The following is a 16,371-nucleotide window of genomic DNA, read 5'->3' on the forward strand; positions in this document are numbered from 1 at the left end:
AACACGACCTTGTGCCAGGGCTATAAATCCAAAGGCACACCCAGCAGCAGTCTATAAACAGTCAGTCCTATTGGCTGCTGTCCACATTACTGAGGCCTTCAGTGTGGCCTCACAGCAAAGACCCTCCTCTGAACTACTGCTTCTCTCGCCGGTCGTGTGTTTATCTCGGCAGAAGAAGAGACAGCTACTGCTCTTGAAGATGGATTGACTGTATGTAATGCTTTGGGAGGTGAGCAAGTTCCTGAATGTGTCCTTTGAGAATAATTGAGTTCTGTTTTGTGTTTGTTTCTGTGACTTCAGACTGCACACTGGAAGGAAGCCTTGAACATATTAAAGCTGGTGGTCTCCCGCTCGGCTAGTCTGGTTTCGCCTTCGTCCCCGCAGAGTAATGCATCCACTGTAGATGTCAGGCGTGTTTGGGACACACCCTCCAAAGCCCTGCCTGGAAAGACCCTTGACTTTCACTTTGACATTTCAGAGGTATGACATGTCTGTATTCGTTTTCCTTTCTTTATTACAAGCCAAAAGTTTGGACAATGAATATACAGTACGTATCTCATGATCTATAAAACCCTGAAGCTTGTACATCAATGCTTGAAATCAATTTCGTAGCAACCAAAAACTATCCAGCATGCATTTAAACTCCTTCAGTACTGTTTAAAAACCATCCCATGATGCATCTCATAAAGTTGGTTTAGAGGATGAGTGTGCAGCTTGAATGCAGAGAAAGGGTGGTGACTTTGAAGAAGATAAAAATGGTTTTAAACATTTTTTGGTCACTATATAATTCCCATACTTCTATATGCATTATTTCATAAGTTGATGATTTAAATTATATATTTTATTTTATTTTATTTTATTTTATTTTATAAAGCATTATATCATTATTAAATTTAAATAGTACTTTTAAATGCATAACATCTCACCGCGAGGAGAGCCCAGCCCACCATCTCCCCGCGGTGCGGAGCATCAGCCCGAGTCCACCGATGACGGAGAGCCATTTCCTGCTGCGATCAACGAGTCAGCGCAAAGCTGAGCGACTGAGCGGAAGATCGCCCCGGAAGTTGAGCCCAACCCGTCAGATCAGGTGTAAGAGCCGGCGACGGTGCCCACCACGAGGGAGCCAGCCGTGGACGGTGTGAGTGTGGAGTGGAGCTCCGCCTCCTGCACTGCGGCTGAGGGTGAGCTGATACATCTGGGGCTGCTGGATTTGGAGGGGGATCTGGAATATTGAACTGGAGATCAAACTGCCCCCTCTCCTCTCTTCGTCGCCCCCGCTGGTCCTGTCCAGCCCTCCTTCGTCCTTGGTTCCCTTGTCCAACCCTGAGGGGGCTTCAGATCCTCCAGTGCCCACTCTTCGAAAATGCCTAGCATTGCCCGCTCCTCGAAAATACCCGCCCTCCCACCCGCTCCTGCCTCCTCCACCGATGTTGTCTGGCAGCCCCCCCACTCGCCCTCAGCCCCCTATCTGTACGGTGTGAGCCCCGTGGGTCTGCCATCCTCCAGCGTCGCCAGGGCTGGAGCATCCAGCCTCCAGGGCCCGGACACCGCCTCGGCCCGTAAAACCAGCAGCTCCACCTCGGCTCCTAGCTCCCTCGCCTCCACTGTCACCCGTCTATCCATCAGCTCCACGGGCTCCCTCGTCCCTCCGGCTCCGCCTTAGTCAGGCGTCGACTCGCCATCGCCACCAGCTCCGTTGGGCTCCTTCCTCCCGCCAGCTCCACCTTGGTCACCAGAGTCCTCGGCTTCACCTTGGCCCCTCGGATCTTCGTCATCCCCATGGCTCGTTGGCTCTCCGTCTCCACCTCGGGCTCATCCACCACCTGCTCCGCCCCCATTGGTCGGCCCCTTGGAGTCGGCGGCCATCCCTCCTCCATGGCTCCTCCCTCTGTCGGCTCCACCGTGGGCCACCGTCATGGCCGCGGCCTGGGTCCTGCTGTGCGCCTCCTGCTCCGGGTCCCTCCTGTCCCTGGTCTCTGTCTGCCTGCCCCCTCCTGGGTGTCCGTCCTCCTCCTGAGCCTCCTCCCAAGTTCCTACCCGCCCCTCCCCTTTGGATGTTACTACGGTGCGAGGACGTACCTTCCAGGAGGGGGCGTTATGTCAGGATTTTGGACCCAGTTTCTCCCCTGTCTGATTAGTTTGATTATTAGTTCATTCCATGCACCTGTCTTTATAAGCCCCTGTCCTTTCAGTTCTCATTTGTCGGTTCTTAGATGTCTTCCTGTTCCTTGCCTGTTGAGTCATTAAAAGACTGTTATTTGAATATCTCAGTGTCTCCTCGTTCCGTGTGCCTGAGAAACTTGACACTGAGATGGTGCATAGTATGTAAAAGTGAGCCATGCCAGCAAAACACCAAATGCTGGCATCCTCAATAGGTTTGTCCACATTTTCCAAGGTGGAGTCGTGCATTTTTTGTAGTTTTGCCCTCTATTTAATTTTTTTTAATTTAATTTTTTTATTGTACAGTAAAATTTGTTTTGAATAAACTCTGAAGGTTAGATTTTCTGTTTAAAACTTATTGGAAATATGAACAACCTGGCCTTATTAAAGTGTGGGAACCAAACAGGGAGCTATTTGTGTAGTGCATGAATTCCAGGAAATGATGTTAGTCCGGCTGTGGCGCTTTGCATCCAGAGCGGCGAGAGCTGGACAGCCCTTCTCAAAGCAGACTCTTCTGCCCTCTGTCAAATACCTCTGGGACGTATTTAGCCTCTAGCAAGTGGGTGAGACAGTAGGAAAAAATACTCAAAACTGACAGGGAACTCAAAACATGCTCCATTCCATCCCAGCAGAAAGGATTTCACAGGAATTAAGGGCAGGTGAACTCAATAAGGGAAATCCTGACATTCCCCCAAGCTTTGTTTGGCTCGCTTTATTGAAGTTCTGTTTTTCAAAGCTCCGCTACGAGACACAGAGGAGTAGGACCACTGAGAACAGACATCCACTTTTTCCAGCAGGTTCTGAATTGTTGGCCGGGATCTGAGGCAACTTGACGTTAGCGAAGGGAATGCGCTGGAATAAAGACTTTTGGGCCGAGGGCCACAAGTTCATGACATGAAAAGAAAAGAGCAGACGTGAAATCCCTGGGCTTAATGGTGGTCTGACATTGTGTGTGTTTTAGACACCGGTGATTGGCCGGCGATATGACGAGCTTCACACTTCTCCAAGGCAAGATGGGAAGAATGGAGGAGGGGTTACTGTGGCACGCAGTACCTCCTCTACATCCTCGGGCTCCTACCAAAATAACCACGTGCTGGTGCCTGTCAGCTGGAAACGACCACAATCTTCACAGGTGAGCACTAAATATGCATTTATATGTCTCCTATAATTTAATGTTTTTCTTTATTATTTTATTTTATGTAATTTTATCAATTAAATTCAATTATTTTTTATATTTAATTTATTTTTTAGAATTTTGTTTTATTTACACTTAATTTATTTTATTTTATTTCTTTTTTTTGTCATTTTTCTCCCAATTTAGAAAAGAACTCGTGAGAAGTTGGTGAATGTATTAACCTTGTGTGGCCAAGAAGTTGGACTCACTAAAAACCCATCTGTAAGTGATGCATATATGTTATCCATTGAGTATTAAATATTTGAAAATATTTCATAAATCATTCTTAAGCACTTCCTACAGGTGATTTTCTCATCCTGTGGGGAACTGGACCTGATTGAGCACCAGCCCAGTCTGGTGTCCTCTGAGGACGGCACACGTGACACAGAAAACATGGATGACACCACTTCAGAACAGCAGTTCCGTGTATTCAGAGACTTTGACTTCCTGGATGTGGAACTGGAAGATGGAGAGGTGAGCAGATATTTCAAAAACGAAACCAAAATGATCGGTTCCCTCTTGTGAAACTTTTAGACTTCCAAATTACTTGGGCAAACTTTGTTTTGACTGCAGTAAAGTGGACCTTTGGCGAAAGCAGTGCGGTGCATTAAACTTGTGCAAAGTATCAGTCAGAAATAAACTGTTGCACTGTTTGCTCAATACCACTGTAACTTTCTTTAACTCTTTGTAATGCATTCTCCTCTCCTTGTTTATGTCTGTGCCGTCAAGGAGATGCAGGTAAGCACAGGAATCCACCATTGTTGTGCTGTGTGCCGTAGGACAAGATGATATTGTGTTTTTCACATGCTGTGCATTGTGATGCGTGATGTCCATAACTCTGCCTGGAAACAAAATTTTGTTTTAAGCAAATTCAAAATACAATGGCACATCAAAACAGATTCCTTCAAATGTGCACATTTAAATTGGACAGATGAAATTCTAACATAAATGATTTTGACATTTCCCCATTGATAAAATTAGGTTACAACGGAATGTGTTATAAACATTTTATAGTTTTATGTATTTGTTTTTTATTTATTTTAAAATTGCACTATTGTTTAAAAGTTTGGGATCTATCAAATTTTTACCTGTTTGAAAGAGAGCGTAAAGGCGTTTAAAAAAGTTATAAAAGATTTTAATCTCAAATAAATGCTGTTGTTTTGAAAAAAAATGTATCTCATTTTCCACAAAAATATTAAGCAGCCGGACTGTTTTCAACAATGACAATAATAAGAAATATTTATTGATCACCAAATCAGCATATTTGAATGATTTCTGAAGGATCATGTGGCTGGAAAATCGGGAATCACAGGAAAAAAATACAATTTAAAATATATTAATTTAGAAACAATATTACAATTTTTACTGTATTTTTGGTCAAAGCAATGCAGCTTTGGTGAGCATAAGAGACTTGATTCTGAAATCTTACTGACCCCGAACTTTTGAACTGTAGTGTGTTTTAAAAAATGTTAAAATTAATTGGTGGGTAGCATCTAGAAATGTTTAGTCACTCTTTATGCGATTTTTATTATATTTCAGTATGTCTGTATTTTAATAGCTTGGCCTTCTCTAGTTTGTACTCTCTTATGAAATCATTAGAGTCAGTTCATTGAGGTCATTCTCCAAATTTGCTGAAGCTGCAATGCCACAGAGACACTTAAAAGGGCAGATTCAGCCTTTTAAATAAATTCTCCTTTCTGGATAAATTTTTGTGTCTTCGTATTTTCATTCCAACCTTCAATGTAACAGTATCAAAGACTTTTTGCTTCTTTACCATTTTGTATTAGTGAAGAATGATTATTAAAAAAAATGATTAAAGTAGTGCAGTAAAAGCAACGTTTTGAGTTGCCAAAGGAAAGCATTTTCTAAACTGCTGAACTGGATCTGTGAAGGAATGTGGATGTTGACTCTTGACTCTGATGTCAAGGCATGTGGCTGCAGAGAGAACTTGAGCCTCCTCCAAAAGAAATGGCCTTCGGGCACTTTATTACTTACTCTACAAGAACGAGAATGTTTTGAAATGCGTCCCTGTATTGCGGTTTCCTTTAATCCTTTATAAATGGAGAGATATCCTTATATAACAAACTCACAGACTGTGCACCTTCACATATACAGCATGCTGTAGCCTATGACTGTGTGCGTTTTGAAATCTGGCTCTGTGCCATATACCAATTCAGAGGACTCTTTATTTCTCTCACTCTTTCTCTGACAGGGTGAGACAGTTGACAGCTTCAACTGGGGTGCGCGGAGGCGTTCCATTGACAGTCTGGACCAGGCTGAAGCCCAACCAATGGAGGAGGACAGCCAACTATCAGGAAGTTCACCAAGCCTGTGTCCAACCGTCCATGATGATTCTGATGAGTCTTCTGAGGAAGAGTCTCTCACAGCCAGCCAGATCCTCTCAGCCTCACAACTAGTAATGTTGCATTTTTATTAATTTTTTTATACATTGTTTGACTCAATGGGATGTATGAAACTGGATAGGATTTGGTTAGGATTTGAATGGATTGTGAAAAGAAAAGTTGTTTTAGAGGCAGAAAACTTTTGATTTCTTTTACAGTATTTTTTTAATAACCTGTTTTATAGAAATCTATAAAAACTGTATGTCTAATTAAACTCTCTTAAATTGCTAATTTCAGAATGTCAGCCTGTCTCCTACTGAGGAACTAAACCCCATGGACTCCCCTCCCATCTCCTTTGACAACACTCAAGCTGACTCAATTCCTCTTTCCACCCCAACGCCCAGCATTGAGATCTCAGTACCCGAGGGCTCGAACCATCGGGTGAATAAGAGCTTCAAAATGGCTGATCTTTGGGGGCAGACACATTCCTACTCATACCGCACTTCTGTTCTGGAGTTTTTTCATTAACACGGTTGAAAACGAAATCTCTTTCTGTGCTTGCTCGGCTTTTAGCATGGGTAGATTTTAGGGAGTAGTTGGCTGATGCTATTTTTCTATTACATGCTTATTTAGGATGGGGGCATTAGATTAATGTGCAAAGCGGCATGGCAAGTAATTCTTGCTCTCCAAAAGCTCCCCGTTTCTATCTGCTAACCATTTTTCTGCTAACCTCTTTTCATCTTTGAGGCCTACCACTGCCTACCACAGTCTCAGAAAGAGGCTTTGGATGAGCCACTAGGGCAATGTGTATGGCTTCTCTGTGGGTGGCAAGGCTGTAACATCACTCACAGGCTAAATGCTAGGGGTGCTAATCAAGAGAGTGTACCCATTGCCTGTGGCCATTAACATGAGACCAGACCAATCAGATATTGTTCCTCCAATTTTTAAAGGTCTCTTAATATATCTGAATTTGAAATTATTTAAAATGATTAAAAATATAAAAAAGCACTCAAAAGAGAAATGATTCTCAGCATGAAGAGTTTTAGTTTTGAAAGGTTAGTGAATATTTGTTTATATGTTATATTTATATGTTTTGTTTTTTTTATTTAAATTTATATTTATATACATATATTTTAAATTAATACATGCATTTTTTTTTAATAATACAGAGTTGGTTGACCATTTTATTTTTATTTTATTTTTATTTTATTTTATTTTCATCAGCCACCCTAATTCAAATAAATGTAATAAATAAATCAGTGTTTAAATTAAAATTTTAGATACATTTTAAAAATATTTGACAACAGAAAACGTTTAGCAGTTAGTAAATTATGGCGCTGACATTTGGAGGAATCACTTCTGTATTTTAGCCATAGAAGTGAACAAAAATTAAATCGCTTAATTAACAATTAATCAGTCTGATCACTCAGTCTGTCACTAATACCATCTTGGGAAATTCAGCCACATAATCTGATCTTTTCTTAATATTATTTTTTCACAATAAAGGTTTTTGTTGCTATAAATACTTACCAAGCTTTTCTTACTTCTTGTGAATCGTGTTTAAATCTAGGCTGAGGATTCGGCTGAAGAAGAAGAAGAAGCCATTATTAATGAAAACGATATCTCACTCTGCATTTGCGAGTCGCCGCCTGCCTTTAGTTGTTCTGGCATCCTAACAGCAGACACACCCCAGAAGGAAAACAACTTCTTTACTGACAACGAGACAAGCTGTGTACCCAGGTACTGCCTGTAAGCTTCAAACTCTCTACACACATTACTCTGTCTGGAAAAGTCAGACTTATCTCAAGTTTCTCATAGCTGATGTTTGAACTTTTTTTTCCCTCACCACATAATTCTATCCTTCACTTCCTCCAGTGGGTTTGGAGACCAGCAGAGCTCTATGGCGCTGGCAGAAGAGGAAAAGGAAGAGCTGTTGCTAGAGTCCCGTTCCTCCCCTCCACCTTCTCCCTTTTTCTCCGCCATCCTGGCTGCCTTCCAGCCGACTGTGTGCGATGATGCTGAGGAGGCTTGGCGCAATCATCTCAACCAGTTGGTGGCTGACTCGGATGGTTCCTGTGCGGTTTACACCTTCCAAGTCTTCTCCTCACTCTTTCAGGTAACTCATAGAGGTACAGTACGTTGTTGCTGGTCCTTATTATGTTGATTTAGGTCAAGCAGCTTCAACAAAGATCATAAAGTGAAATTAATCAACTGACACTTTACTAAAATCCTAAGCGTTGCAGGCTGTATTATTTATGTCAAATGATGTCGATTTTATTAATTAACTTGGATTTTCTTTGGTTCATCACACAAAGCTGACAACTCAGTAGTGCCAAAGTTTAGAAGACATGTCTTTGATTATATTATATTGGTACTGACGACATGCTGGTCCTGGTCTGGGACAAATTAAACAGGATGTGTCGTTTCTGACCTCCAGAGTATACAGACCAAGTTCTGTACCTTGACCTGTGATGCTGCTGGTTATCTTGGCGACGGTCTTCGTGGAATTGGAGTGAAGTTTGTAAGGTCATCCCAGATGCTGACATCCTGCTCCGAATGTCCCACGTTGTTTGTTGATGCAGACACTGTGAGTTTCTAGTTTGAATAGGAATTATGTAAATGCTATATCCAGAATACAAATTAGTCAATCACCAGCCTTAGTGTTCTATTCAATTTCTCGTTCAATGTCTATGTGTGCAATGTACGTATTATGAAATTTTTCTCTTAAATATGTGTTTCAGATTGTGTCTTATGGGCTCTTGGAGAAGATGAAATTTAGTGTGTTAGAGCTGCAGGAGTATCTAGAGACATACAACAACAAAAAAGAGGCAGTCATATCAGTATGTACAATAAATCATAATTAATTTCTTAGAAAAAATCTTACTGACCCCAAAGCTTGTTCTGTTCAACTTACTGTTATGCCTATGACGCTTCCAGTGGCTATGCAACTGCAAGGCCAGTTTCCCCAAATTCACTGGAGATGGAGTGATCACCTATCAGCCCGCTGAAACAGAGGAGAAGGTATGAAACCTCAGCTAGATAGTCAGCCATTCCAAAGAATACTAGTAAAGGAATGTCATTATTATTGATGTACAAAATCTCAACATTTTACAAACTGGAGCTTTAACTAACAGTTCTGCTGTCTAACACTTGATGCAAACCTAAAACTACAGTGTGGCAGTTTGCCACAAATAGTGCATGTGTTTCTGTCGTTCTTTATTCCCCTGTCAAAAAATAGTTCTTCTGTGTCAATGTTTTAGTATGACTGCATTGTCTACTGATTGATGCCACTGTAATGTCTCTTGTGTCCTGAGATATGAGTGAGATTAATTGACCAAAATGTGTTTCAGATTCCATTTCAATGTACTTCTTATATTTTATGCATTTAGCTTGTTCTGTGATAGCTCTGTGAGTGACATCTCTTTTCTATCTGTCTCCTTTTTAACTTTAAATGGATAGTTCACCCAAAAATGAAAATTACCCCATGATTTACTTGCCCTCAAGCCATCCTAGGTGTATTTGACTTTCTTTTCTTCAGACGAAACAGTAGGGCTTATATTAAAAAATATCCTGGGTCTTCCGAGCTTTATAATGCCAATGAATAGTGGCCAAGATTTTGAAGCAAAAAAGGACATAAATCTATCATAGAAAGTGCTCCTCACGGCTCCGGGGTGTTAATAAAGGCCTTCTGAGGCATTTGTTCAAGAAACTAACTAACTGTTGTACTCCCGTTCACGAAAGAGTGGCGTTCCAGCGAATGACGTCGGGGGTAGTCGTAGCCTAAGCTCCAGTGAGAAGTGATGAACACGGAAGCATAGTGGAGAGAGCAAAACCAAACACCGGTCACAAATTAGAAATACAAATTGAGGATTTGTAAAGACAAACATTGGAGGATTTCAATATAAGCCAAGTGAAGACTGTTTTTCCTTTGATGGAAGCAAAACTTGGTTCTTGCAAGACTAGCATAGTCTAACTGGAGCTTACGCTATGCCTACATCCTACATTAGCTATCCGCTGGAACGCCACTCTCTCGTGAACATGCATAGAACAGTTAGTGGAAGCTAGAGATTACGGTTTGTAATGTTTTAAATATGGGTATTATTCTTACATGAACGCATTCCACTCAGAAGACCTTTATTCACCAACTTTTGCTGCAAAATCTCGACCTCTATTCACTGACATTATAAAACTTGGAAGAGCCAGGACTTTGTTAAATATCAGAATGAATCAGAATCAGAATGAGCTTTATTGGCCAAGTATGTTTACACATACAAGGAATTTGTTGTAGTGACAGAAGCTCAACAGTGCAACAGAAAGACAGTAACAGGACAGGACACAGGGAATAAAACAAAATAACAAGAAATAGCCAATAACCAATGTACAAAGCAGCAAAAAAATAAAAAATACACAATATATAATATATAATATAGGCGACTATGTATGTACAGGTCAAGTATGTGCAAATTAGAAATGAGAAAATAAAAATAAAGTAAGTGAGTGTGGTGAATGGATAATGAATTAGTTGTGTGTTCTACGTTTATTTATTGAGTGTTCATGAGATGTATTGACTGAGGGAAGAAACTTTTCCTGTGTCTGGTCGTTCTGGTGCTCAGAGCTCTGTAGCGTCGACCAGATGGTAACAGTTCAAAGAGGTTGTGTGCTGGATGTGAGGGGTCCAGAGTGATTTTACCAGCCCTTTTGCTCACTCTGGATAAGTACAGTTCTTGGAGAGTGGGGAGGGTTGTACCAATGATTCGCTCAGCAGTCCAGACTACCCTCCGTAGTCTTCTGTGGTCAGATTTGGTAGCTGAGCTGAACCAGACAGTTATTGAGGTGCAGAGGATGGATTCAATGATGGCAGAGTAGAACTGTTTCAGTAAGTCCTGTGGCAGGTTGAACTTCCTCAGCTGGCGAAGAAAGTACAACCTCTGATGGGCCTTCCTGACAATGGAGTCAATGTGAATATCCCACTTCAGGTCCTGAGAGATGGTGGTGCCCAGGAATCTGAATGACTCCACTGCAGTCACAGTGCTGTTCATGATGGTGAGTGGGGGGAGAGCAGGGGGGTTTCTCCTGAAGTCCACGATCATCTCCACAGTTTTGAGCGTGTTAAGCTCCAGGTTGTTGAGACTGCACCAGACAGCCAGCTCCTTAACCTCCTGTCTGTAAGCAGACTCGTCACCGTCCTGGATGAGGCCGATCAGTGTGGTGTCGTCTGCGAACTTCAGGAGCTTGACAGAGGGGTCTTTAGATGTACAGTCGTTGGTGTAGAGGGAGAAGAGCAGTGGGGAGAGTACGCAGCCCTGAGGAGCTCCAGTGCTGATGGTTCGAGTACTGGATGTGAATTTGCCAAGCTTTACTAACTGCTGTCTGTCTGTCAGGAAGCTGTTGATCCACTGGCAGACGGAGGTGGGGACGGAGAGCTGAGTTAGTTTATTTTGAAGGGTTTCCAGGATAATGGTGTTAAAAGCAGAGCTGAAGTCCACAAACAGGATCCTCACATAAGTCCCTGGTCTGTCCAGATGCTGCAGGATGAAGTGCAGTCCCATGTTGACTGCATCATCCACAGACCTGTTTGCTCTGTAGGCAAACTGCAGGGGTCCAGTAACGGTCCAGTGATGTCCTTCAGATGAGCCAAAACCAGTCTTTCGAATGATTTCATGGCTACAGACGTTAGGGCCACAGGTCTGTAGTCATTAAGTCCAGTAATTTTGTGTTTCTTTGGGATGGGGATGATGGTGGAGCGTTTGAAGCATGAGGGGACTTCACACAGCTCCAGTGATCTATTGAAGATCTGTGTGAAGATGGGGCCAGCTGCTCAGCACAGATTTTTAGGCAGGCTGGTGACACACCATCTGGACCAGGTGCTTTCCTTCTTTTGTTCTTCCTGAAGACCTGGCACACATCATCTTCGCTGATTTGAATTGTAGGTGTGGGGGAGAGAGGGGTTGCTGGAGGTGTGAATGGTTGTGTGGAGGGGTGTTCTGGGCGGGTGTGGGGTGATCGTTCAAAACGACAAAAGAACTCGTTTAAGTCGTCTGCCAGGTGTTGATTCTTCAGAGTGCTGGGGGGTGGTGTTTTGTAGCTGGTGATGTCCTTCAATCCTAACCACACTGAAGCAGGATCTCTGGAAGAGAATTTGTTCCTGAGCTTGTCAGAATAATTCCTCTTTGCCACTCTGATCTCCTTTTCCAGTGTGTATTTGGCCTGTTTGTACAAGACTTTATCCCCCATTCTGTGAGCATCTTCTTTGGCCTGACGGAGCTGTCTGAGTTTGGCAGTGAACCATGGTTTGTCATTGTTGTAGAATAGATGAGTCCTGGTAGGAATGCACATGTCCTCACAGAAACTAATTTAAGATGTTACAGTCTCTGTGAGCTCGTCCAGATCATTTGCCGCAGCTTCAATAACAGTCCATTCAGTGAGGTCGAAACAGGCTTGTAAATCCCGCTCTGTTTCGTTAGTCCATCTTTTAACAGATCTTAATACAGGCTTTGCAGACTTAAGTTTCTGCCTGTAGGATGGAATAAGATGAACCAAACAGTGATCAGAGAGTCCTAAAGCTGCTCGTGGAACAGAGTGATGTGCGTCCTTTATTGTTGTGTAACAGTGATCCAATATATTACTGTCTCTGGTGGGGCATGTGATGTGCTGTCTGTATTTTGGCAGTTCACGGGAGAGATTTGCTTTATTAAAGTCCCCGAGAATGATTAAAACAGAGTCCAGGTGTTGTTGTTCACTCTCTGTGATCAGATCAGCGAGTTTCTGTAAAGCTGTGCTCACGTGCGCTTGCGGTGGAATGTAAACACTCACGTGAATGAACGAGCAGAACTCCCGCGGCGAATAGAACGGCTTGCAGTTAATGAAGAGCGTTTCTAGATCTGAGCAGCACATCTTCTTTAACACAGTTACATCTGTACACCACCTCTCATTGATGTAGAAGCACGTCCCTCCGCCGCACGATTTCCCCGTTGATTCTGTGTCCCGATCTGCTCTGATCAGCTGGTAATTAGGCAGATGAATCGCGCTGTCCGGTATGTCGCCATTCAACCAGGTTTCCGTGAAACACAGAGCAGCAGAGTTAGAAAAGTCCTTGCTTGTCCGGGAGAGCAGAAGGAGTTCGTCGGTTTTGTTGGGTAGAGAGCGGAGATTCGACAAATGGATGCTAGGTAACGCCGTTCTAAATCCGCGCTGACGAAGTTTCACGAGCGCGCCGGCTCGCTTTCCCCGTCTGCGCCTCCTGAAGCGTTTGACCAGAGCTACGGCTCCACCAACTACAATGTCCAGCAAAACGTCAGAGAAATCAAAAACCGGTAGAAGATTTTGTGGTGTGTTCTGCCGAATGTTCAGCAGATCATCCCTGGTAAAACTGATCTTATTTGAAGAACAGAAAACAGGAAAAACAAACAAAAATAATACGAACACTGAGGAGCAACGCACAATAGCTGCCATCAGCGGCGCCATTTTGTCCATATAACTCCAATTGTATTTGTCTGAAAGAAGAAAGTGGTATACCTAGAATGGCTTGAGGGTGAGTAAATCATGTGGTAATTTTTATTTTTGGGTGAACTAGCCGTTTGAGCCTGTGCTGTGTTGATTCACAACAGCGCCCCCTATTCTTATGTTTGATAAGAGGGTCTTTCTATGCTGGGCTTTGAATTAGTTTAAAGGAACCCTGAAAAGTTTATTTCTCTGAAATTTAACCTAAAATAACCATACTGTCTACCCTTCAAAATCCCTTCATGACATAACCAGTTAAAGTAATAAAAAAAGGCATATGGGACCAATTGCATTATTTTTATTTTTTTTACCCAGTACAGTCCCTGTGCAAAAATAAAAATATGAGGGCGTAGTTGTGACCCTTTTTCTTTCTATGCTTGTCTATTCACTTTTTCTGCTCATGCATGATGGAGCCATTGCTCGTTCTTTATATTGCATGTGCCTCTAGGCTGCATGATTTCACATTATATTCAAAACTTCTCTTCCTTCTCACTTCTCACCTTTTGTCTTGCAATGCCTGCTTTATAGCAAATGGAATCTCTTGCAGTAAGTTTTATGAAATCTATTTAACCTCACCTTTTCGTTTTCGCTTGTTCCAAATGCCCATATTATCAGAACATTGCCAAATTGTTTCACAGGCCTCATATTTTTTAAACTGAAAACACTGTTAACACGCTAACACGCTTGAATCCTTGTAAAAGATTTGTTTGGGTTCCTATGCTGTAACTGTTTTGTAATAACTTCTTATATGCTAAGAAAATTTAAAGAAGAAAATTTTGGTGTTCATTTTATGTATGTTTGTTCACAGCAACTGGAGCTTTGTCAAAGACTCTACAAACTCCACTTTCAACTGCTGCTGCTTTTTCAGTCTTACTGTAAACTGATTGGCCAAGTTCACGCTATAAACTCTGTACCGGAGGTATGTTGACATCAGTGTCTCATCATCTGAGTTTGATTAAGACATTTGTTACTGGAATAGAAAAAGTCTTGCAAATTGTACTTATTTAGTACAGAGCCCCGTGTGTGTTTAAATGTTCTCCCTTTTAGCTGCAGAACATGTCCAGGGAGTTGAATGAGTTGAGGAGTAACCTGCGGGAAGCGGCAGCCTCAGTGGCCAATGAGCCAGCAGCCGAGCGGAGAGATCCCACCGCTGAATCCCCCTACAGCTCCTCTGAGGCTGCTGTGCAGGCCATTCTAGAAAGCCTGAAAACCAATGAGTTCTCCAGAGCCATCCGTTACATACAGGAATGCAGGTAACCTTCCCACCAAGAGAAATGACTGCATCTTACTGTTTTATATTGGAACCTAAAGTGATAGTACACCCATTCACTCAAAAACTGTATTCTTTCTGTGGGACACAAAAGAAGATATTTTGAAGAATGATAGCTACAGTACCAAACCGTTTTGGATCCATTGACTTCCATTGTATGGACAAAAAATACAATGGGAAACAAAACTGTTTGGTTACTAACATTCTTCCAAAATATCACCTTTTGTGTTCCACAGAAGGAGGAAATCCATAGTTAGTCTGGAATGACATGAGGAAGAGTAAATAATGACAATTTTTTGGGGGTGTGGACTATTCCTTTACATTTTCAATTTATTGATAATCTGTTCAGGAACAGAAAATTAATGCATTTGGAGTAATGCAGTGCTTTGTATTTTCACTTTGTTTCAGGAAAATGTGGCCAAGTGACATCTTCGGCAGCAGCTCTGAGAATGAGATTCAGACTCTACTCAACATCTATTTCCGGCACCAAACTCTGGGTCAGACGGGAACCTTTGCCCTGGTTGGTTCCAAACAAGACCTGTCTGAGATATGCAACCGACTCACTGAGCTCAACTGCGAGATCCGAGACATGATTCGATGGGCACAGGGCTACCGGGCCATCACTGCCTTCCTTCCTGACTCCAGCGTGACCGGCATCAGCCTTTGAGTCCAACGTTAAGGGATCAGACAGGAACTGGCCTTCTTTCCACCACTCCTGTCTGAAGTTGCTGCTGCCTTCATTGTTCTCCCCTAGTGCACTCATTACTGACCTGCCTCTGCTCACCTTAAGAGCTTAAAGGATGTACAGCTAATCTATCTTATAAAAATGCAACAGGGGACACAAAAAGAAGTCAAATCCTTGGCTTTTTTGCATTACTATGTATGTAAGGGGCCACCTCCTGCCTCTGAAAAGGGGCCTCTACTACTGCAGGCATCAAAGGTATACCAAAGCTACAAAAATGGCTCCTCCTGCACACATCTACCATTGTCCGTTACGGGAAAATGTGCAATGCCTCACACTAAGTGAAACTTTTCATCTTAGAGAGAATGTTTTGAAACTTCAGTGCTCTCAGCTACTTGATGACACATAAATGTTCTGTTTTTGCTTTTTTATTTCAAATAAAATCTGAAAGCCATTGTTAATGTGGCTTTTTAAAAAATGGCTTTTATCCGTACAGACAGAATGTCTCTAACACAATGCAATGCTACTGTCAGAGAGACCTGGATGCATAAAAGGGCCATCCAGCACTTATTTATGTATGGGGGTGTTTGATTTTACTAATGTCTTTCTACTGTTTAGTTGCTCCTAGAAGGTTTATTTATATTCTTAAAAGAAAGATTATCATGTTTTGATCATCATAAAATGGTATAGTTTTATAGGATGGAATTATGTCTTTTCTGTCTATTGAAATGGCCAAGCATGCAAGGGTATGTACCATAAGAAGAAATAGAGCTATTTATGGAATAAGAAATTATTTTAAATTAAAGATACATTTGTAAATAGTAGTGGGAGTGTAGCCCATACTTGTAAGATTTTATTTTTATGGTTTCATTTTGCTGTTTGCTGTATGAAAGTGTGCATGCAATACATAGATCAATAAATAATATTAATAAAAAAATTCAGTTTAGTCAGTGAGTGTTTTTATATTGATGTTATGTGTCTATTCTGTAATTGTCCATGATTTTAGGATGCACGTTTGTTTGTTTTAGTTTGTTGTTATTTTTATTGTTGAACTAAATTATAAAATGTATATTACCTTTTCCTAAAGGTAACCTTAAATGAGAGGATCATAACTATCAAGCAATGCACTATTTTATGGTAGTGCGCCCTCTGGTGTAACACAACGGAAATAATAAAGACACAAAATGTATATATATATATACATATATATACATATATATATATATATATATATATATATATA

The 16,371-nt window shown here is 41.7% G+C and overlaps 1 protein-coding gene across 1 annotated transcript in view; it reads left to right on the forward strand.

Moving 5' to 3' along the window:
- The window catches only part of LOC306851858 (protein furry homolog), a 60,541-nt gene extending 44,464 nt beyond the window's left edge, over positions 1 to 16,077 (forward strand). The window contains exons 48-61 of the mRNA XM_079388334.1: positions 301 to 480; positions 3,122 to 3,292; positions 3,482 to 3,556; positions 3,638 to 3,808; positions 5,547 to 5,750; positions 5,974 to 6,117; positions 7,247 to 7,416; positions 7,552 to 7,792; positions 8,114 to 8,263; positions 8,418 to 8,516; positions 8,614 to 8,697; positions 13,985 to 14,095; positions 14,224 to 14,429; positions 14,855 to 16,077. Coding sequence (XP_079244460.1) covers positions 301 to 480; positions 3,122 to 3,292; positions 3,482 to 3,556; positions 3,638 to 3,808; positions 5,547 to 5,750; positions 5,974 to 6,117; positions 7,247 to 7,416; positions 7,552 to 7,792; positions 8,114 to 8,263; positions 8,418 to 8,516; positions 8,614 to 8,697; positions 13,985 to 14,095; positions 14,224 to 14,429; positions 14,855 to 15,113 — 2,265 coding nt within the window. The 3' untranslated portion in view covers positions 15,114 to 16,077. The remainder of the gene's footprint in view (positions 1 to 300; positions 481 to 3,121; positions 3,293 to 3,481; positions 3,557 to 3,637; positions 3,809 to 5,546; positions 5,751 to 5,973; positions 6,118 to 7,246; positions 7,417 to 7,551; positions 7,793 to 8,113; positions 8,264 to 8,417; positions 8,517 to 8,613; positions 8,698 to 13,984; positions 14,096 to 14,223; positions 14,430 to 14,854) is intronic.
- Positions 16,078 to 16,371: the final 294 nt, after the last annotated feature.

This window comes from Barbus barbus (assembly GCF_936440315.1).
Source record: "Barbus barbus genome assembly, chromosome: 31".
Taxonomy (NCBI): Eukaryota; Metazoa; Chordata; class Actinopteri; order Cypriniformes; family Cyprinidae; genus Barbus; species Barbus barbus.